The sequence below is a fragment of the Micropterus dolomieu genome, linkage group LG22 (assembly GCF_021292245.1).
Source record: "Micropterus dolomieu isolate WLL.071019.BEF.003 ecotype Adirondacks linkage group LG22, ASM2129224v1, whole genome shotgun sequence".
NCBI lineage: Eukaryota > Metazoa > Chordata > Actinopteri > Centrarchiformes > Centrarchidae > Micropterus > Micropterus dolomieu.
The window spans coordinates 15,716,957-15,734,940 of NC_060171.1; the positions used below are offsets into that span (position 1 = coordinate 15,716,957).

At 39.2% G+C, this 17,984-nt stretch overlaps 1 protein-coding gene across 1 annotated transcript in view; it reads left to right on the forward strand.

Moving 5' to 3' along the window:
• The window catches only part of megf11 (multiple EGF-like-domains 11), an 80,699-nt gene that overhangs the window by 38,684 nt on the left and 24,031 nt on the right, over positions 1–17,984 (forward strand). Inside the window, exons 8-12 of the mRNA XM_046038549.1 lie at positions 9,338–9,584; positions 9,750–9,870; positions 12,344–12,480; positions 14,350–14,562; positions 15,042–15,216. Of these exons, the coding sequence (XP_045894505.1) occupies positions 9,338–9,584; positions 9,750–9,870; positions 12,344–12,480; positions 14,350–14,562; positions 15,042–15,216 (893 nt within the window). The remainder of the gene's footprint in view (positions 1–9,337; positions 9,585–9,749; positions 9,871–12,343; positions 12,481–14,349; positions 14,563–15,041; positions 15,217–17,984) is intronic.

The following is a 17,984-nucleotide window of genomic DNA, read 5'->3' on the forward strand; positions in this document are numbered from 1 at the left end:
AGGCGGTATTATGCTCATTTTCAGGTTCAAAATCTTAATTAGGGGTTGTACCAGAACAGGTTTACATGGTTTAATTTTCAAAAAACACCATATTCTTCTCATACTGCACATTGCTGCAGCTCCCCTTTTTACCCTGTGTTGTATGCTCCACTCTTGAGCTACAGAGTGATGCATCTTGTCCAAAATCTTTGTTGGGAGTTGCACATGCGCAGTTCTGTGGTAAGGATTACTAGCCAATCAGAAGCAGAGAAGGGCGGGTCGTAAGAAACAAACGAACGTAAAATATAAAACTTTCTGTTGCTGGCCTCTGTCTGGCGCACGCAATGACGATGCAGTGAATAGTGAATATTCTCTCTGACCAATCAGCAGTCTGCTGTGTTTTCACGTTACCTTTTAGTATCCCTCAGCTCCCTTGGAACCTCCACGGAGGTGAGGTGATACGAAAAAAAGTACCTGGAAGCAGGTACAGGTGCAACATTTCTACAATGGAAACCCAAACAAAGGTGAGTCGAGCCAAAGGGCCTCCACTCAGACTAGCTTGGTTTGAGGGCGTGCCTGACCCCGCTAGCCGCTTGGCAAGCTTTATGGCGCGTTTTCATTGTGACGTCGCAAGTAAAGGAAGTGAAGGGCTGGACTACAAACGAGCCATTTTCAAGCGGTTCAGAGCAGAGTTTTCTGTGGGAGATGGGAACTCCCTTTGGGCTGGACTTTGGGCTTTTTCAGTTTGTAAACCTGTTACATGCACAAAAAAGATATATAACTCAATAAAGGAGAGGGAGGAGAGCCTAAAAGCACAATACCACCTCTTTAATAATAGTTGCAACTTGCACTCTTAAATGTGCATTGAAAATTGCCAGCTGGTAAAACCTGTGCTCCAGGGAACAGATTCGTGTAACATCTAAGGCTTCATGTAACTCCTAACTGGCTGAGTTAGATGGTGATTAACACTAAAAAGTAGAAAATCAGTCTATTGTCCCCACCTGCATAGGTGTCTTTTACACTGGGGACACTGGGGACACTGGGGACACTGGGGACATGTCCCCACCACTTCTTGAAAGCATTTGTTAAAAAGGTTCCGAAAAATAGCAACAAAAAATGTTAAATAATAAATCTTACAAGGTTGAGCCATACAAGAATGTTTACAAGAACTAACTGGCTCCACAGATTAGAGTACAGCTCTTGGATAGTGAGAGATTCCAATATGATGAAGCATTGGAATCTGAACATCAGATAGATTGTTGTTCTAGATGAAGGTGACCTAATAGAGAAACCTACAGGCAATAGGGGGAAGATTGAAAATGTTAAATAATAAATGTAAGTGCTATGAGAAAGTTTTTTTTTTGGCACAATAAGTATAGAAAACCAGATCTGCATTGTCCAAAAAAAAGGACTTAAGCTAAAAAAACAATTTACTGATTACTGCATTATATTCCATTATATTTTTATATTCTGAATTGTCACCTGCAGCCTGAATTTTGTGTCCCCTTTATAAAATAAAGACATTTCCACCATAAATAGGTGCAGAAACGTTCTCCAGGGACAAGTGAGTATGAGGCTAGGAGGGAAAAATCACAGGATACTCACTACAAAAAACTATACTACACCAATGGTTTAGCTCCTCATTTATTAAACCCACTTATGCAAATCAGTTGGTCACAATTCTCTAATGATACCTGAGGTACAACAATAGCCACTCACACTGCAGCCTTTCACTCAAAATGAAAGACTGTGAAGGTGAAAGAGCACACTGTGATTTTGCCACCGTAGCCGAGCACACCAGTAGGCAAGACATGAAGGATTGCCATGTCAAGTGTTGTTCATTTCATCTTCATTTGATGTTTTAGTTAATTTTCTCTTTCATCAAGCAATCTTAGGAATGAAATTTTTCATTTATTTCATCCACTCACATTTCAAAGATGGTTATTATCAAACGGACCACCATCTTTTAGTTTTTGTATTATTTTTTTATTTGTTTATTACTGTATCTAACGTAAATATGAGTAACTAATCAGTTCCGACTCTCTCAGGGAAAGGGTGTGTGCCTTTACCCCATTTACCTGCAGTAGTAGAAGTATTCAGATCATTTACTTAAAGCTAGAGTGCGGGACTTTTACATATTAATGAACGTCCGTTAAATTCAAGCCCTTGCCAAACGAGTTCCACACAATGCTGGTTAAGCCTGTCATCAGCATTATTTGCAGTATACCATAGTTTTAAAATCTGGTGTCTGTGGTGACATTCCTGGAATGGAAAACTTAATGATTGTTTGCCAGAGCTGAAGAGGGCAGCGACCCTTGCGACAGCAGCAACTCACTATGGCAGAGCTTATGGCATACTCCTGTGTCGACAGTGTTGTATAATTACTCTCACTGTCAGAAGGGGGAGTTTTGTACTGCAGGTTTAAAAAAAAGGTAGAGATACGACACTAAAAATACTCCATTAGAAGTACAATAACTGCATTCATAATTGACTACTAAACAAATAAGTATAGAAGTATTATTAATAATCATTGAGGCACTTATATGTAAAGTTAGGTTAATGTGTTGTGGGTCGACGGTAATTTTAACTGCTGTTTGGTAGTTCTTTCTACAGTAAAAGAATGCGTCATTTACTGATGATAGGTTTTGTGTGAAATCTCAAACTGAAAGGTAAGTAACTATAGCTTTGAAATAAATATTATGGAGTTAAAGTACAATCTTTGCCTCTGAAATGTAAATGTATAAAGTAGCAATAAATGGAAATACTCAAGTACCTCAATTTGCACTTTGTTACTTCACCACTGTTCACCTGTGCACAGAGAATCTAAAATGTTTACACACACAGCTGCATCAACCCCTCATCAAACATTTGTGATGCTGATGGTGGTGCCCCTATTGGCGTTATATGAATGTACATCAGTCTCCACTCTGTGACACATTGACTGCTGTTGCCCCATGGCACATTTTACTTCATACTAATTAGAATTAATAATTGAAAATTTTTTTTGGGTGGCTTCGTCGTTTCCCGTGACTGATCTACTGTTGTGTGTTGTGTCTGTGATGCAGTTCAATCGTGGCTTTATTTATACTCCAGTCACTGTGTATCGCACGTACTGGAGGCAAACGTCCACCTTTGCTCTGATTGCTTTTTTTGTTTTTGTCCTGTGGCAAAAGAGCAAAGGGTTTGTTTTCTGCAGGACAGGGTGAAGGGTAAATTATTAATTGGAAGGAGCAGTGGGCTGTGTAACAATTTGCTGATCCAGAAGCTTTTATGAGCCCTGTCAGGTTCTGTTGAACAAGTGACTGGTTTACTGCACTGAGGCAAAAGCATCTCTCACAGCCTGCTTGTGTTACTGCTCAACACAGACTGTTTTACTGAAGAGGGCCACTCTTTTACGTCTCATCACTCTTAAGTGCTTGTTTAGAATAAAGCGTGAGATGACCTGGCCTTGTCTTGGTCAACCACCGGCCCTGTTAACCCTGTTAGAGCCACGCTGTAGAGGAGCCATCTGGCACCTGCAGGGCTTGTATTGATCCAGGTTCACATCCTGAATAGAACTTGGACAAATGATCAGATCCTCCTCTGGATAAACAACCAGGCCAGTCTTTTAAATCAGCAAAGCATAGTCCTAAAATAATTAAGTTATTTACTCATTAGCTATGTGGTTCCAAATAGGCATCAGTCAGATCTTGTTACTTGTTATCCAACTGCAGGGTGGTATCAGGAGGGAGCATATGGTGCATTGTAGTGAACTGTCTGAGCAGCAAACTCTGTTCAGAGAGCCTCTGTGTTGTGTTCTTGTGGTCTTTCCCTCAGGAAAATGTGAACACACAAGGGCTCGGCCAAGATGAATTAGGGCAGGACAAATGACACGCCCAAAAGCCGAAGCTGCAGCATGCTGTTATTCCAATTCAGCAAAACTGCCCCCATGACTATTGGCAGTTTCTTCTGTATATTTAGAAATTCATTTGTCAAGCTCACAGGGATGTCTCTAAACTGTTTACTTGTCATGTCTGGGTTTTCTGAGGACTAATAAATAACAGTGTAATAGATGTCAGCAGAACATGGAGGGGACTGTGGTGCCTGTCTTGTAGTGTATTGACAGCTTTTACAGCCGCAAGTTTAACAAAGCTGGGAGACATTTATCACTCAATGCAAATTTACCACTTTACACAACAATCATCACTTTCCCTCTAGACCCTGGTACCAATCCTGTCTGCTTTTCACTCTATTAGTCTGCGTCATAGAGTTGGAGAGCTGTGATGAATAGCTGAATGTTGAGTCGGGTTTTTATTGAATAACTCCTATTACAAATAGCTCATATTGACTGAAGAGCAGAATATAACATACTTGTGTGTCAGCTAAATTGTAAGCAGAATTGTTTCATTGTTCCTTTAAAAATGATCATTTTAAAATTTTAAATCTGTAAAGAAAGCCCGTCTCTTCATGCTATTTTGAAATAGTGACTTGCCAGTATTCATTCTGGTCATGAAGTGTAATTTGACAATTCAGATCTGTCAAGGGAAAAAAAGAAAAAGAACAAAGCTAGTGGTACAAAGCGTGAATCAGACAATATGAAGCTCAGAGGTGCACTCTTCTCATGAGGCAATGCAGGAGACTCGTCAAGACAATGAGTCACGCTGCTTTGCTTTGCCACAAGCTCCACTAAAGAGTAAGCAAGGAGTAAAAGACTCTCAGGAGCCAGAACATTGTGCCTTTTTAAGTCTTGAGTTAAGTTATTCCTCAAGTGTCAACAGTTTGTCTTAATAATAGTTATGTGACAGTGAGTGACTCAGGCGATGGGGAGTGAAGTCGGGCTCCGTGCCAAATATTCCAATAGCAGTAATGTGTTGGGGTTTTTTTCAGTTAGAGTTGGCAAAGAAGCAAGCGACTGTCTGCACCAACCACCTCGAGTGACCAGCGTTTACACCCGTCCAGCCGCTACTCAAATTAAAGTGTGCCAAGCTAAAACAAATGAAATATAAAACTCTGATGCCACTTCAATGGAAAGAAATATTCTGCATTTAAAGAGCTTGACTCAGGCCCTCATTTTGAATTTAGCTTTGAGAAGCTTTCTGTGGCAAAGACTCCCCCTCATAGAGAACAGTGACAAACATTTTGCTGATTAGGCCAAGTTCAGGAGATCGTCTGAATGAAGTCAGCTGCTGAAAGCTGTTTGGTTTTAATCCTGTTGCAGCCAGTCCCTGATCATGCAGACTCTTGAGTACACTTCAAAGCTCAGCACAACCATGATGGCTCTCTCAGCCCATTCTTTGGACATCACCTTCAGAAGTTTACTATCACCCAGTACCCCTCAACATGATTTGTTTTGTTCCAGCCAAGGGGATTATACCCAGCACCTTGGGATTGGACCTTTCCCTGTGTGTGAGGTTATCCACATTCCAACTGTTATGTATTATGAGCTCTGAGAGTCTGGGCTGACTAATATATGTGTCCTCTGGTTAGGCTCACTGACCCAGGCCAGACCAGTTAATGGGCTGGATTGCAGCTTCTCTAGGTTCAGACTTGTGTGGGATTCACTGCTTACACACCTCAACCCACAAGGGGTCCTCACCACCTCACACAATTGAGCTGTACTCTCTAGAAGCTGAAGCCTTCATGCTACATGCTACTTTCTTCTGCTGTTTCTCTGTTTTGCCCTCAGCTCATCATGAACTCTGACTCAGTAATCACAGTTAAATGCTGTCAGTCCCGGGAAGTGAGAGACTACTGGGTAAAGTTTAGGAACCTCTGTGTAGGAGAGAGACAGCGAGATAATGGGCTTTGCTCTCAATGTGCTGAGGCCTCTAACTGCAAGCTAAAGAAGGTTTAAAACTTCAAATGGTAACATTTGTTGAGCTCCTAAGCACCAGAAAAGTCTGCAAATTAAGCGCTGGATAGATTTTCGTTTATTTCTTTTTTGCTCTGCAGCTATGGGTATTTTTTTACTGACATCATAGTTTGAGTTATACATTTAAGAATATAATACCCTCCATTAATGTGGTCAAGGTTTTGAAGCTGAAACCAGAGGTGATGATGCCTCCAGTTATATAGACAGTGTCTGTTTTTGTACTGTGCTGAGAGAGCACTGTAGAGCTGAAGGAGCTCTGATGAGTGCTTATAGAGTGCTAAACCAAGTTCCAGCTAAACTGCTCATCCATTACCCCAGCTGCTCGCACACACCTCAGATTTAATGTGCCAGGGTCGTTTGCGTGGCAGCCGCTCAACCTTCAGGGAACTCATTCATGCCAGACTGAAGGCCAGGAGCAGATTAGATCAAATCAATGTGAGCCCTGTAATGTGGCCTCTAGCCTGTCCGACCGCAGAAGCAATACTGCACTAGCCCAGTGTTTCAAGACCCCCTTCAGGGCAGACCTGCCTGTATCAGGGACGGGCTGATCATCTTCCTGCTGTGTACCTGGAAAAACAGGCTTCAGTGCCGACCATGAAACAGGGTTCATTAAGCTCCCACTCTGGTTGATCACAGCTCTGGCAAAGTGAGCATACAGGGAGGGGGCGTAGTGTCTTTACATTTACAACTTAGTCTGCAGTGATGTGAGAATCAATAATGGAATATTCACCGTCCTGGCTGCTGTGCCGGCCTGGATCTCAAGCTGGGCTTTTATGTGAGGCAATACAGCAGCTGCTGCTGGAGAGACATAAGGCCACACCAATCACTTAAATCACCACTAGATTCTCGAAGGAACAATCACCCTGGTGAGAGTGAAAACTGCCTACTAGCCCAGCTCAGTGCCGATTGTTCTTCACATAAAAGCTGGTTGTTCGTTTAACCTTAAAGATTAGCTATTCGCTTGCAGTTTATGGGACGTATTGAGTTTTTCCTAAACAGACCCATCTCCCGAGGAATGTGGGAGTTGCTTGTTTCATATCACTCCCCTAGATACCACTTTGTAATGTCACTGAGTTATTTACATTAGCCCATTTAAAGCAGCTAGGTTATATAACTTAACCAATTTTCTTGAGTGTCAATATTACAATACAGTTGGGAAGACTAATTTTGCTGGTCGTCGTTGAGTGACACACAAGATAAATATTGCCTCATCTAGTTAACCTTTCAAATTGAACCTTTCTGCCTTTCTGCACTATTACTCCAAGTTCAATACAATTAGTCAGTTAACAACACTTTAAGCAAAGTTTAAGAAGTGAGCATTTGTCATCAGTTATAGCAGTTTCATTGCCTCCAGTATCTTAAGATATTTTTTCCTCTGGCCATTTTGACAGCTGAGTGCTGAAGTTACACCTGAAAAAGGTGTTAAAAGACATAAAAGTAGCAAACTGTTATGTATGAAAAATCACTTGTTCCTTGCGTTCTTAATCTTTGCATCCTCTTTTCCTCTTCCCTCTAGTCACTGAGAGGTGTGAACAGCTTTCACATTTGCTTCCCTTTTAGCAGATTAATTTCAGGGTGTTATTAAGGCATTTTCCTATGATGGTTGTGGTATGTCAACATCACATACACTCTTTCTGGTATATCTTCACAATTTCTTAGTGACAGATCTACTGTATATTTTGCACGTATTTGATCATGTAATTTTATTTGTTGGTAATGCAGAGTCTTTGTCACCCTACTACAAGGAAAGTACCAGGAATTTTAATTAAAATACATCAGCTTTTTGGCGTTTTTTGGCATATTGTTTTGCCTGGATCTGAGTGGAATGGTTAAACAACAATGGATCAGCAACAATTTTGATAATCAATTCATTGATTAAATCAGTTTCAAGCAAAAAACTGAAGTTTTGTGGCATTTCTTAGCCTTCTTTGATAATAAACTGAATATATTTTGGGTTTTGGACCGTTGGTAAGACAAAACAAGCAATTTGAAGACATTACCTTTGGGTTTAGGAAATTGTGATGGCCATTTTTCTCTATTTTCTGACATTTTGTACATTAAATGATTATTGCGAAAATTATCAACCTCCAGACAGCTTTTTTCAACATGCTCGGGTAAACCTAAAATGTTTTTTGTTATATTAATGAGGAGATATACAGCCCATAAGCAATAGGCTACCACCAAGTTTTGTTCAAATAAGTCAAAAAGGGAAGAAAATCAGCAGTTATGTGATATTATTATTTTTTTAAAATTGTTTGTTTAGACCTGTCTAATAGCCTACATATATTTAGATACTCAAAGAAAAGCACATGGTTTTTTCATGAGTTAACTTGATTGAGCAACCTGTCTGTAAAGCAGCTGTAATATTTGTCAGCTCTCTCTGCAATGTATTTAGCCAGAAGCGCTTTCTTTAGTTACTTATCTGGGATACCTACAGCTTTGGTTACAGTTTGATTAATGTTGTGGAAGGCTCATATTGACAGGAGATATGAATTTAGTTCTGCTATGTTGCTGGCTTTGTATTTATCTGACAGAAGCTTTGAGAGGAAGCGTGTTTGTAGGTGTGAAACAGAGAGGGTTTCACAAACACAGTCTCACTTGGATATCTGGCTCAGGTCCTTTCTATGGAGAGTTTTCATGTTCATTCCGTGTTTGAGTGTCCTTTTCTCTGAATGTGTGCGATTGTCTGACAATGTTAGCTCTGTGATGGATAGCAACAACCTGTGGGTGTTCCTCAGCATTTTGGTCAAGGCATGCTTGGATACACTCCTGCAGCTTATGACCCTGAGCAGTAGTGAAGACAGTAAATTATTGTATTTTTGTGGAACAATCTCATGAAAAGACTTTTCATTACATTTAGACTAATCATTTGCCTAATCTGTGGTTGTCGGTCACATTCAGCCTACTTACAAAAATGTAAATCAGGTCTTGAAGATGTGCTTTTAGATAGAAGATTTGCTTTAAGTTTTATCACAGCTATATAATTTCCCTGCCCAAAACATCTGGGCACTGTAGCTTTTAGCAAATACCCAAACAGGGGAATTTAGTGTATTTGTTGGTGCTCTTTAGCTACAGTTAAAAAGAGAAATAAGCTATACCATACTTTGGCTGCACAGATAACATTTGTGAGATCAATTCAATTGTCAATTTAGATTTTTTGTTGACTATAAAAAGAATAAGAATTCCACGAGACTTAAAAAACACATTTACATTAAAAACTGTGACATTTTGTTAAACGGATTTTAAATCAAGAATGTCAAGACTATTAAGCTTGTGAAGCAGTGTAGGAAAGTTTTCACAGTGTTAAGTAATTAGTTGTGTAATTTCCAGGAATATTCACCCTTCCTGTTGAACTATTTCTTACAGGTAGCCATTTATGAGCAATTGTATTACTTGTTGGCATTTACCTGACATATGATTTCATAGGATGGGATAAATGCTGGTGCATATACCTGTTTTGTTTTGTTACTCAGCTCTGTCTGATGCCACTTCTCTCTGTGCCTGCAGGCTGTGAGAGTGACTACTGGGGACCTCACTGCAGTAATCGGTGCCAGTGCCAGAATGGGGCTAAGTGTAACCCCATCACAGGTGCCTGTGTCTGCACTGATGGCTACCAGGGATGGCGGTGTGAGGAGCCCTGTGAGCACGGTTACTTTGGCAAGGCATGCCAACTACCCTGCCAGTGTCTCAATGGTGCCACCTGCAACCACGAGACAGGAGAGTGCATCTGTGCACCGGGGTACTCAGGGGCTTTGTGAGTACCAGCAACATATTTATTCCATTGCAACTTTCTCTTGTCTCTTTGAAAATATGTTGATGGGCTGTTGTTTGTGTGAGGGTTCTTTGTTGATGCAAGGAACTAAAGGCAAACACTGGTTCTGTGTCTGAGACATATAAATGTTGATTTGTATGGTGACAGCTGTGGAGAACGCTGCCCCTCCGGTAGTCATGGGCCTCATTGTGAGCAGCGCTGCCCCTGTCAGAATGGAGGAACATGCCACCATATCACTGGAGATTGTTCCTGCCCTGCCGGGTGGACGGTAGGTCACACAAGCAAAAGTAGGAAGGCAATGAGGAGGACAAATCTGACAGAAGAAAAGGGCTGAATATCGTTGGTGTTCTGGAAATATTTATATTTCTAATGTAGTCTTTACAGAAGAGACTGGTACGTTTAGAACATGTACTTTAGGATCAATATACTGTTTTCATTTATAAATGAGAACATGGGATTCTCTACTCCATGCAAGAAAAAATATCTGAATTCCTAGTGGGGAGGTTGTGAAGCTTTCTCAAACCTCTGTAATATCTGTAAAGTAATGTCAATTGAACATGGCCACTCACAGTCAACATTATAAAGTGTTACGTTGTGGGCTTCCCTGTGGCTTAGTGTTTTAAGGCAGCATTCCCATTTGATTCCAGCTGTGGACCTTTGGTTTCATATTATCTTTCTTGCATTCTCCCCACACATGTAAAACTATTGAATAAAGGCAATAAAGCAAAAACTAAAAAATGTGTTTTAAAAGCCTTATTTTTGGCATTCCTTAAAATCTTCTCTTATGGTATGAACAATTGTATGTTGCAGAATTTATGTATATCATGATATTTTAGTTGAGAAACTGATTGCATATGAAATTGCCCAATATGTCTGTTTTCAGCAAAACCTGTGTCTGATAAATGTCTGACAAATTGAGGTACTTCATCACATTTATTAAAAAAATATATTTTCCTGTACAGCCATCCTGATCATTGATGTGCAACACTGCCCACAATTACCTAAACCCACCAGAGATTTTAAAGGGACAGATACTACAGAATAAACAGTTTGATCAAATCTCTAAGTGTAAAAACATTACTGTTGTCTCTTTTTACCCAATCCCACTTTAAATCAATTACTTGCCAATACAACAATGATAACTGGTTAACCAGTACAAATAAAATATTCTAGTCGTTTTGGTCAGTAATGACCACTTTAGACTTCCCATATTTAAACTCTGCATTCATTTGAGCTTTCTAAAGATAGTGGTGTAGGTTTAGGTTATTTATAGAATGTAATATTACGGTCAAAATATGAGGAGGTAAGGCACATGTCAGAAACGTACAGGAATAACACAAGCAAAGGGTCAAACTTCTAAAGTATAATAAAAATAAAAATAATAAAGTATAATAAAAATATTGTCCATAAGCCCACCCAGAAGCCCACAAGTAATTCATGCCACACAAATAAGTATCATAATAAAATTGACTAATGACAATACAAAAGCTAAGTGGTTTATGAGAGAAAAATAAATGAAATACATTACCCTTTATAGAAGATATTTATGCTTTATTTCAGAGAAATTACAAGGGACCCTCAACAAAACAGATGATGTGTTAAAATTTTGGTCATCAAAAGGACTACACATATATATTTACAAATACAAATTAAGAATGTTAATTTCTTTGAAGCCATATTAAATAGATTTACAAAAATACTTTTAAACTATATTGACATTGACTATTTTTCAATAAAGAGAAGGCAACCATGAGCAGCACCTCCCTGAAAAGCTGCTGATTAGTTAATGATTAAAAAATAATATGGACGCAGAAATACCCTTTTCAAAATTACTAGAAGATAATATTGAAACACAAAATACAATCAGGTCAAACTGAAACTTAGAACTAGGTCGACAGTTAAAAGAGGAACACTGAGAAAATACGAGAAGCTGTGGCAAAAAGATGACTGCAAATCACTCACATATATGTTCTTTTCTGCCCATTTCTAAAAACCTTCTGTCAACTTATTATAACCACCATCATAAACATTTTACAAGTTAAACAGGTACTTAAACCAAAATGTATCGTTTTAGGTATACCACCATCTGAACTCACATTAGAAACAGACAGATACCTTTACAGGTAACTTAAATTTGCAGCAATGAAACAGATAGCCAGGAACTGGTTAAAACCTACTCACCTACTAAACCTTCATTTACCAACTAGAAGTCAAACATAAACAGAATTTTAGAAATGGAAAGACTAACTGCAATAAATGGATTAAATGTGTAGATCACAATTAAACAATACTGAAGTAATCAGCCTATAATTCAAAAGAGTTTGAAGTGTCAATTTTATTTTAGTGTAAGTGTGTAGGTATGTACAGATCTGCATGCACACATGTGTATGTATGCCATCATACTAGCCTATTTAATTTTTTCACATTCCTGTCCTTATTTTTATTTTAGATGATGATGATGATACTTTTTTTTCTAAATGTTTTCACTTTAAAATATAGAAATATTGTAAGAATGCTATAAGTTTGAACAATATCATATGTAAGCTAATGTAAATTTATGTAAACTCTTGCACTCTTGCAATGAAGTATATATATAAAAAAGAAACATATAGGAAAACATAAACAATAGGTCCAGATAGTCCAAACATCAATAGAACAAAAGTGTAGTTTAAAGTAATTCAGTCCTGAGGCGTAGTTGTGGGCAATGTATCTCATGGTTCTTTGCTGGCTGCTTTTCAAAGGGTTCAGTTTGTGCCCAGCCATGCCCTCTTGGCAAGTATGGCATCAACTGCAGCAAGGACTGTTCCTGTCGTAATGGCGGACTGTGCGACCACATCACGGGGCAGTGCCAGTGCGCAGCTGGCTTCAGTGGACGCAGGTATGCAGCAGACACCCCTGGCAGTTACACTGCTTAATTATTATGCATAAAAGCCTTTTGTGAAGTACTCTGTGCAAACTTTTGTACTCCTACTTTGAAAATAGGTCAGACAATGGCATGATTTATTGATATTAGTATTTAATGCAAAGGGTTGGTTTCATGCCGACAGTTGCACATTAAACAGTCACTCATTGACCTATTCTCTTTGTTGATGTCAAAATGAGGCACAAACCTGGCTGTTCTTTTAAAAGAGAAAGGAAATGTGATAATAATCTCACGCTCAAGAGAAATCAGCATTTATAAATGCCCATTAGTCCATATGAAACAATGTTTCATCGATGTTTATATTTAATTAATCTCGTACTTCATACTGGCCAGCATGTCTTCAGCCTTCATTGTCTACCACTCCCAGCCTGTCCATTGATCTCACCATGGGCTACGTGCTGTTTGGCTTCTGCTCATTAATTATCTAGTATAGTAGTATGTTAAGTGATGGCCTTTTATTAAGGTCTCATTGAAATCCACAGATCTTTTTAGTTCCCCATGCCTGCCGGAGCAGCCCAGAGCAACCTGATTTTATTAGTTCAGCTAAAGAAATTGTCTCTTGGATGGAAACACTTCCTTGGAAAGACCTTTCCTTCCCTTTATTATTTTGCAAAATTGCCCTCATTCATTTTGTCAGTGGCAGGTGAATTAACCTGCCAGGAATAATCTGAGATTGTGTTAGCCCCCACCCTCTCCTGTCTAGTATAATAATACCGCTGTCCCCTGATAAAACTAAAGCTGGGGTAATTTAAACATGAAACATAACTCGGCCATCTTATAATGTAATTGAGCTATTTGTAATAGCTTTGTTAGACTCTTGAGATTGATACTGCACCAGGATTGTATAGTTAAATCAGTATATTTAAGTGAAGAAAAAAAATCTATTTTTGATCTACTTCTGTGCTTCATGTGGAGAAACTCCTCAGCAATTCTAATTTCTGTGATTGAAGTCTTACTAAGTCTTGTCCAATCCCTGCAGAGACACTGACGCCAGACTGCTGACAGCAGGTGGCTGCTTTTAGGGCTTCCCTGTCATATACTCATTAAAATTTGGCCATGTCAGCCTTTCATTTATGAAAAAATGTTCAAACTAACTATTCTTGATTTAAAATATGAAATATATGACTATTATTAATAGATGATTTTTACTATATTACAGTAGTAGCTGAAAAACCACAACTAAAAGCAAATATAACTACCATTAGTCTTTTATCGTGTACTTGAATAATATAAAATCTGTACCTTTTTTTTATCCTAGTGATTATTCTGTTTGTTGAATAATCTGTCAGTTATTTTAGTGATTAATTGTTAATGTACAAAATGCCCAAAAATAGTGAGAAATGCCCATCAAAGTTTCAAAGAGGTCAGGGCGGTTTGTAATTTGTTGTAGTATTTGTTTGTCCAACCAATAGTTTAAAGCTAGGATAGGCAACTTTGGAGAAACCATCCAGAGTAAGCTGGATTCTAACAAAAAAACTTTCTAAAATGAATTGCCTAACCTAGCTTTAAAACCCAAAGATATTAAGTTATAATAATAATATAATAATAATAGTAATAATAATCTCAAACTTAATAATTGTATTATTTATATATTTATAATAACATAAACAATTAATCTATTATCATGATTGCTGTTGATAAATATTTTGATTAAAATACAATTTTGATTATTTCAGCTGTGATGTTTTGAAGAGCTTGACGAGTGTTATGACGTGCTTTAACGTTTTTAACATTTGAATTTCACGTTACCATTCTTGACTCAATTTTATTTATGTGTTTGACATTTTTAGAGCACCAATTTGAAAGACTGTAATTTTCCTACAGGTGTCAGGATGACTGTCCTGTGGGCACCTTTGGTCAGCTGTGTAACCAGAGGTGTGAGTGTCAGAATGGAGCCAAGTGTCACCATATCAATGGAGCCTGTCTGTGTGAAACAGGTTTTAAAGGCCCTAATTGCCAAGAGAGATTCTGTCCCCTAGGTCTCTACGGCCTCATTTGTGACAAGTACTGCCCCTGTAATACCACCAACACGTTGAGGTAAGTGAGACATCAGTGCAGTGCCACACACAACTTCCCTCTGACCGAAACGTGAAGCAAAGCCCCCTGTAGCTCCATATGAATAAAGACTTCTCCGAACCAATTTTCCTTCATCTTAGCTCTAAGCCAGCGCTCATTCTGAAGTCTGGACACCTCTTAGCCATGTCATCCAGTTATCTTTTAATCGCGACCTTTGCTTCATTCATAATTTCTCAGCAGCATTCATAGTTAATGCAATGTTAATGCTCTGATTCCGGATGGAGTTGGGCACCGACCATAGAAGTCATTACAGAAAGAAGGAGAAAAGGGACACCTCATCTATCTGAAACAAGAACGTAGACACATAGATGGATGAATTGCTGTTGGCGCAGACTTCACACTTTGACCCTGCTCACGAATGAAGTGTTGATACTCTGAAACTTTTTCTCACTCTTTCTTTTCCTGTTGTTGTCTCATCTTTCTTTCTCATTATGTTGTAGCTGCCATCCACTTTCTGGTGAATGCACCTGCTCTGCGGGATGGACAGGGCTTTACTGTAATGAGACCTGCCCTCCTGGATTCTATGGAGAGGGATGCATGCTGTCATGCAGCTGCACCAACGGAGCTGACTGCCATCCTGTCACAGGTGCTTGTATATGTGCCCCTGGGTTCATGGTGAGTATCATATACCCTCACTGCTATTGAATTGTACTTAGGTCAGCTCTTGCTATCATGGAAATGTTTTCTTGTTATTTAAGATGTTATATGTTTTGTTTATTTTTCATTCATTTTATTTTTATTTGACCTTTACTTGCTCTCATGAGATCTAAATGTCCTCTTGGAGAGAGCAACATGCCAAAATGCTAGCATAGTTACACAAACCAACACAGAAGCATAGTTACACAAACCAACACTGAAGAAAGAAGAGTAAGGAAACGTGAAAGAACAGAAAAAGAGGAAAACTTTATTTAAATATAGAAAACAAAAATCATAACACATTTAAAACCCTCCAACATCTGCCCTTAAAATGTCCATGACTTGTTCTGTGTTATAAATTATTTAAATAAATTAAATAAATTATATATTATTTAATTACTGCTGTAATTATGAAATGTCAACTTGTAATTATGCTGTTGGTTACATTTATTTTACATAAAACTGATGTAGGTTAATTGTCCTTGTAACCTTGCTCCTTGTAATTGCTGTTACAAACCTGTAGTTTTATTAAATAACAATGATAAAAGGAGATCCATATGCGTGTATATAATATAACTCCACCAAATGCTGTGAAGTAGTTCATCCTTCTACTATATGGGCTTTACTTGTGAAGGTTGTTGCATTGATTTATATTTCATGTTATTTGTGGCCGTAGTAAAATGTTTGCGTCATTGTGGTCGTAATGTTCTGGAAGTGGTACCAGTATTACTTTAGAGGCTTTTGTAGACAGGCAGGCAGAAGCAAGGTGAGACATTTTGTTATTGCCTTATTATGGATGTGCTCTGTTGCACCACAAGAAATTCCTTGTTAAATGATTAATTCTCTCGCCCAGTCCATTGCTGACATTAGTAATCAGTTGTGTGTACAAATATGGTTCATATGCCATAACATGTAATGTAGTATCAGAGAGACAAATACAGAGCAACCTTAGATCAATATCACTAGACCAATTGGGAGAAAATGTAATCTTTGACCTATATATGTTTCCGTTTTAGGAGGTTTTGTGCAGCCATATTGTCCCCTTTTACAACTGTCAAATTAGTTCGGTAACTTCAATCAGTTTTCCCATTGTATTTCTTGTCTTGCAATCTGAAGTTACAGAGAAACAGAGACCGAGAGGGTACATTTCTGCCAACATTACATTTCAGTGGAAATTGCCTGTGTCTTACAGCGGGCCACTGTGGTGAATTGAGCTACCGAGCGGGGCCGCAGACTGTGTCTTAATTTGCTCCACCTGTTCTCTTTGGCGGCTGCTGGGAAGGGCTGCCAGATCCATTAAACAGACCTAGAGGGCAGGAGCTGGATAGAAAAGGAGGTAGTCAGATGGGAACAGACACACCTCATATGGTGGATTGGTGTGTGTTGAAAGGGGTGGGGGTTGCGGGTGCTTGTGGTAGTTTTTAGATACAACAATGCTGCTGCTGTGGAAACAACACAGACGGTTTGTTAGGAAGGCAGAGGTGTGATCGTGGCTCTTACTTGTGTGTAACTTTTTGTCACATGCATGGCACATGATCATTATCACGCAGTGGGGCTTTTAAAATGTGGTTGATGATGGCGTTGAGGCTATGATTGCTGGTGAAGTCACTTCCCCAGGGGACAGCTGATAGGACTAAGCCTCCCCGCTGCATCTTTGTTCTGGAGTCCCATCGGGGGCAAACCAAGAAAAGTGTTGGAGCAGACTGCACTCCTGCACGCTTGATTTAGTTCTAGTAATTGGACATGCTCTTTTTGACTGGGACAAAGTGATTACATGTTACCTATTCAGGCATTGTCCCTTTCAATCTGCAGCATGTACAGTAATATTTCTACCCTATGACTACAGTTTCTACAGATTCTGTTGATGCTGTTGTATCTGAAATATGAATGCATTAGAAATGGATTCCAGTCTGTCTTTGTGGGTGGTGAAAACAAATAATTTTCCTATCTCACAGGGCTTTCTAGCCTCATCATAAGGTTCAGAGGTTCATTTTCTGTCTTGCTGCATGAATTTTAAACTGTAGTCAGTCATCCAGCAGTTAGATGAACTGTTAAGGAGTAAGACTGATTGGTAATTAGTGGTGCCATTTGCATCTAGTCTCAATGGGTACCAGGCCAATCAATGTTGTGTCAGCGAGAGGCTTTTTGTAAAAAAATGCTCTCCAATTACATTAAGATACTAATAGGTATGAATTTAGTGCTTTGGCCAAGGACGACCTGGCTGCCTCTCAGCGGCTCAGGTCAGGTTGCTGCCTCAGTTGGCTGTGTAGTTGTGAAAGGTCCTACTGCTCTCGTGCAAAGGACTGACAGCCCGTGTATTAATAATGATTCTCCACATACAGACTTCTATCCTTCGGAGCTCTGAAGGAATATGAATCAGGCGACTAATGAGAGAGCTGCCTTTCCCCTCTTGAGAGCAGACCAACCACTAGTCTCTGCGCCATGAGGGTGAAACCAAGTGGAATCTGACGCAGCCATGGATGCAGCAAAATCCATGTGGTCATTTGTGGCTGCATGACGTTTTATCCATGAGTCCAGTCACCAGTAAATTGCCTGTGCTCTGAAGACAGGCAACACCCCCCCCATCCGCCCCCCATCCTTCCTGCCCCCCTCTGGTCGAACTTCTCTCTACACTTAACAACTGTAACTGAACTGCTATTGTTAGCAGTCTTGAAGCTGTCATTTTCAGTAGAACAAAGGTTATTGCAACCGATTGATAAAAATTTCATTCACAGACAGGCGCTTTT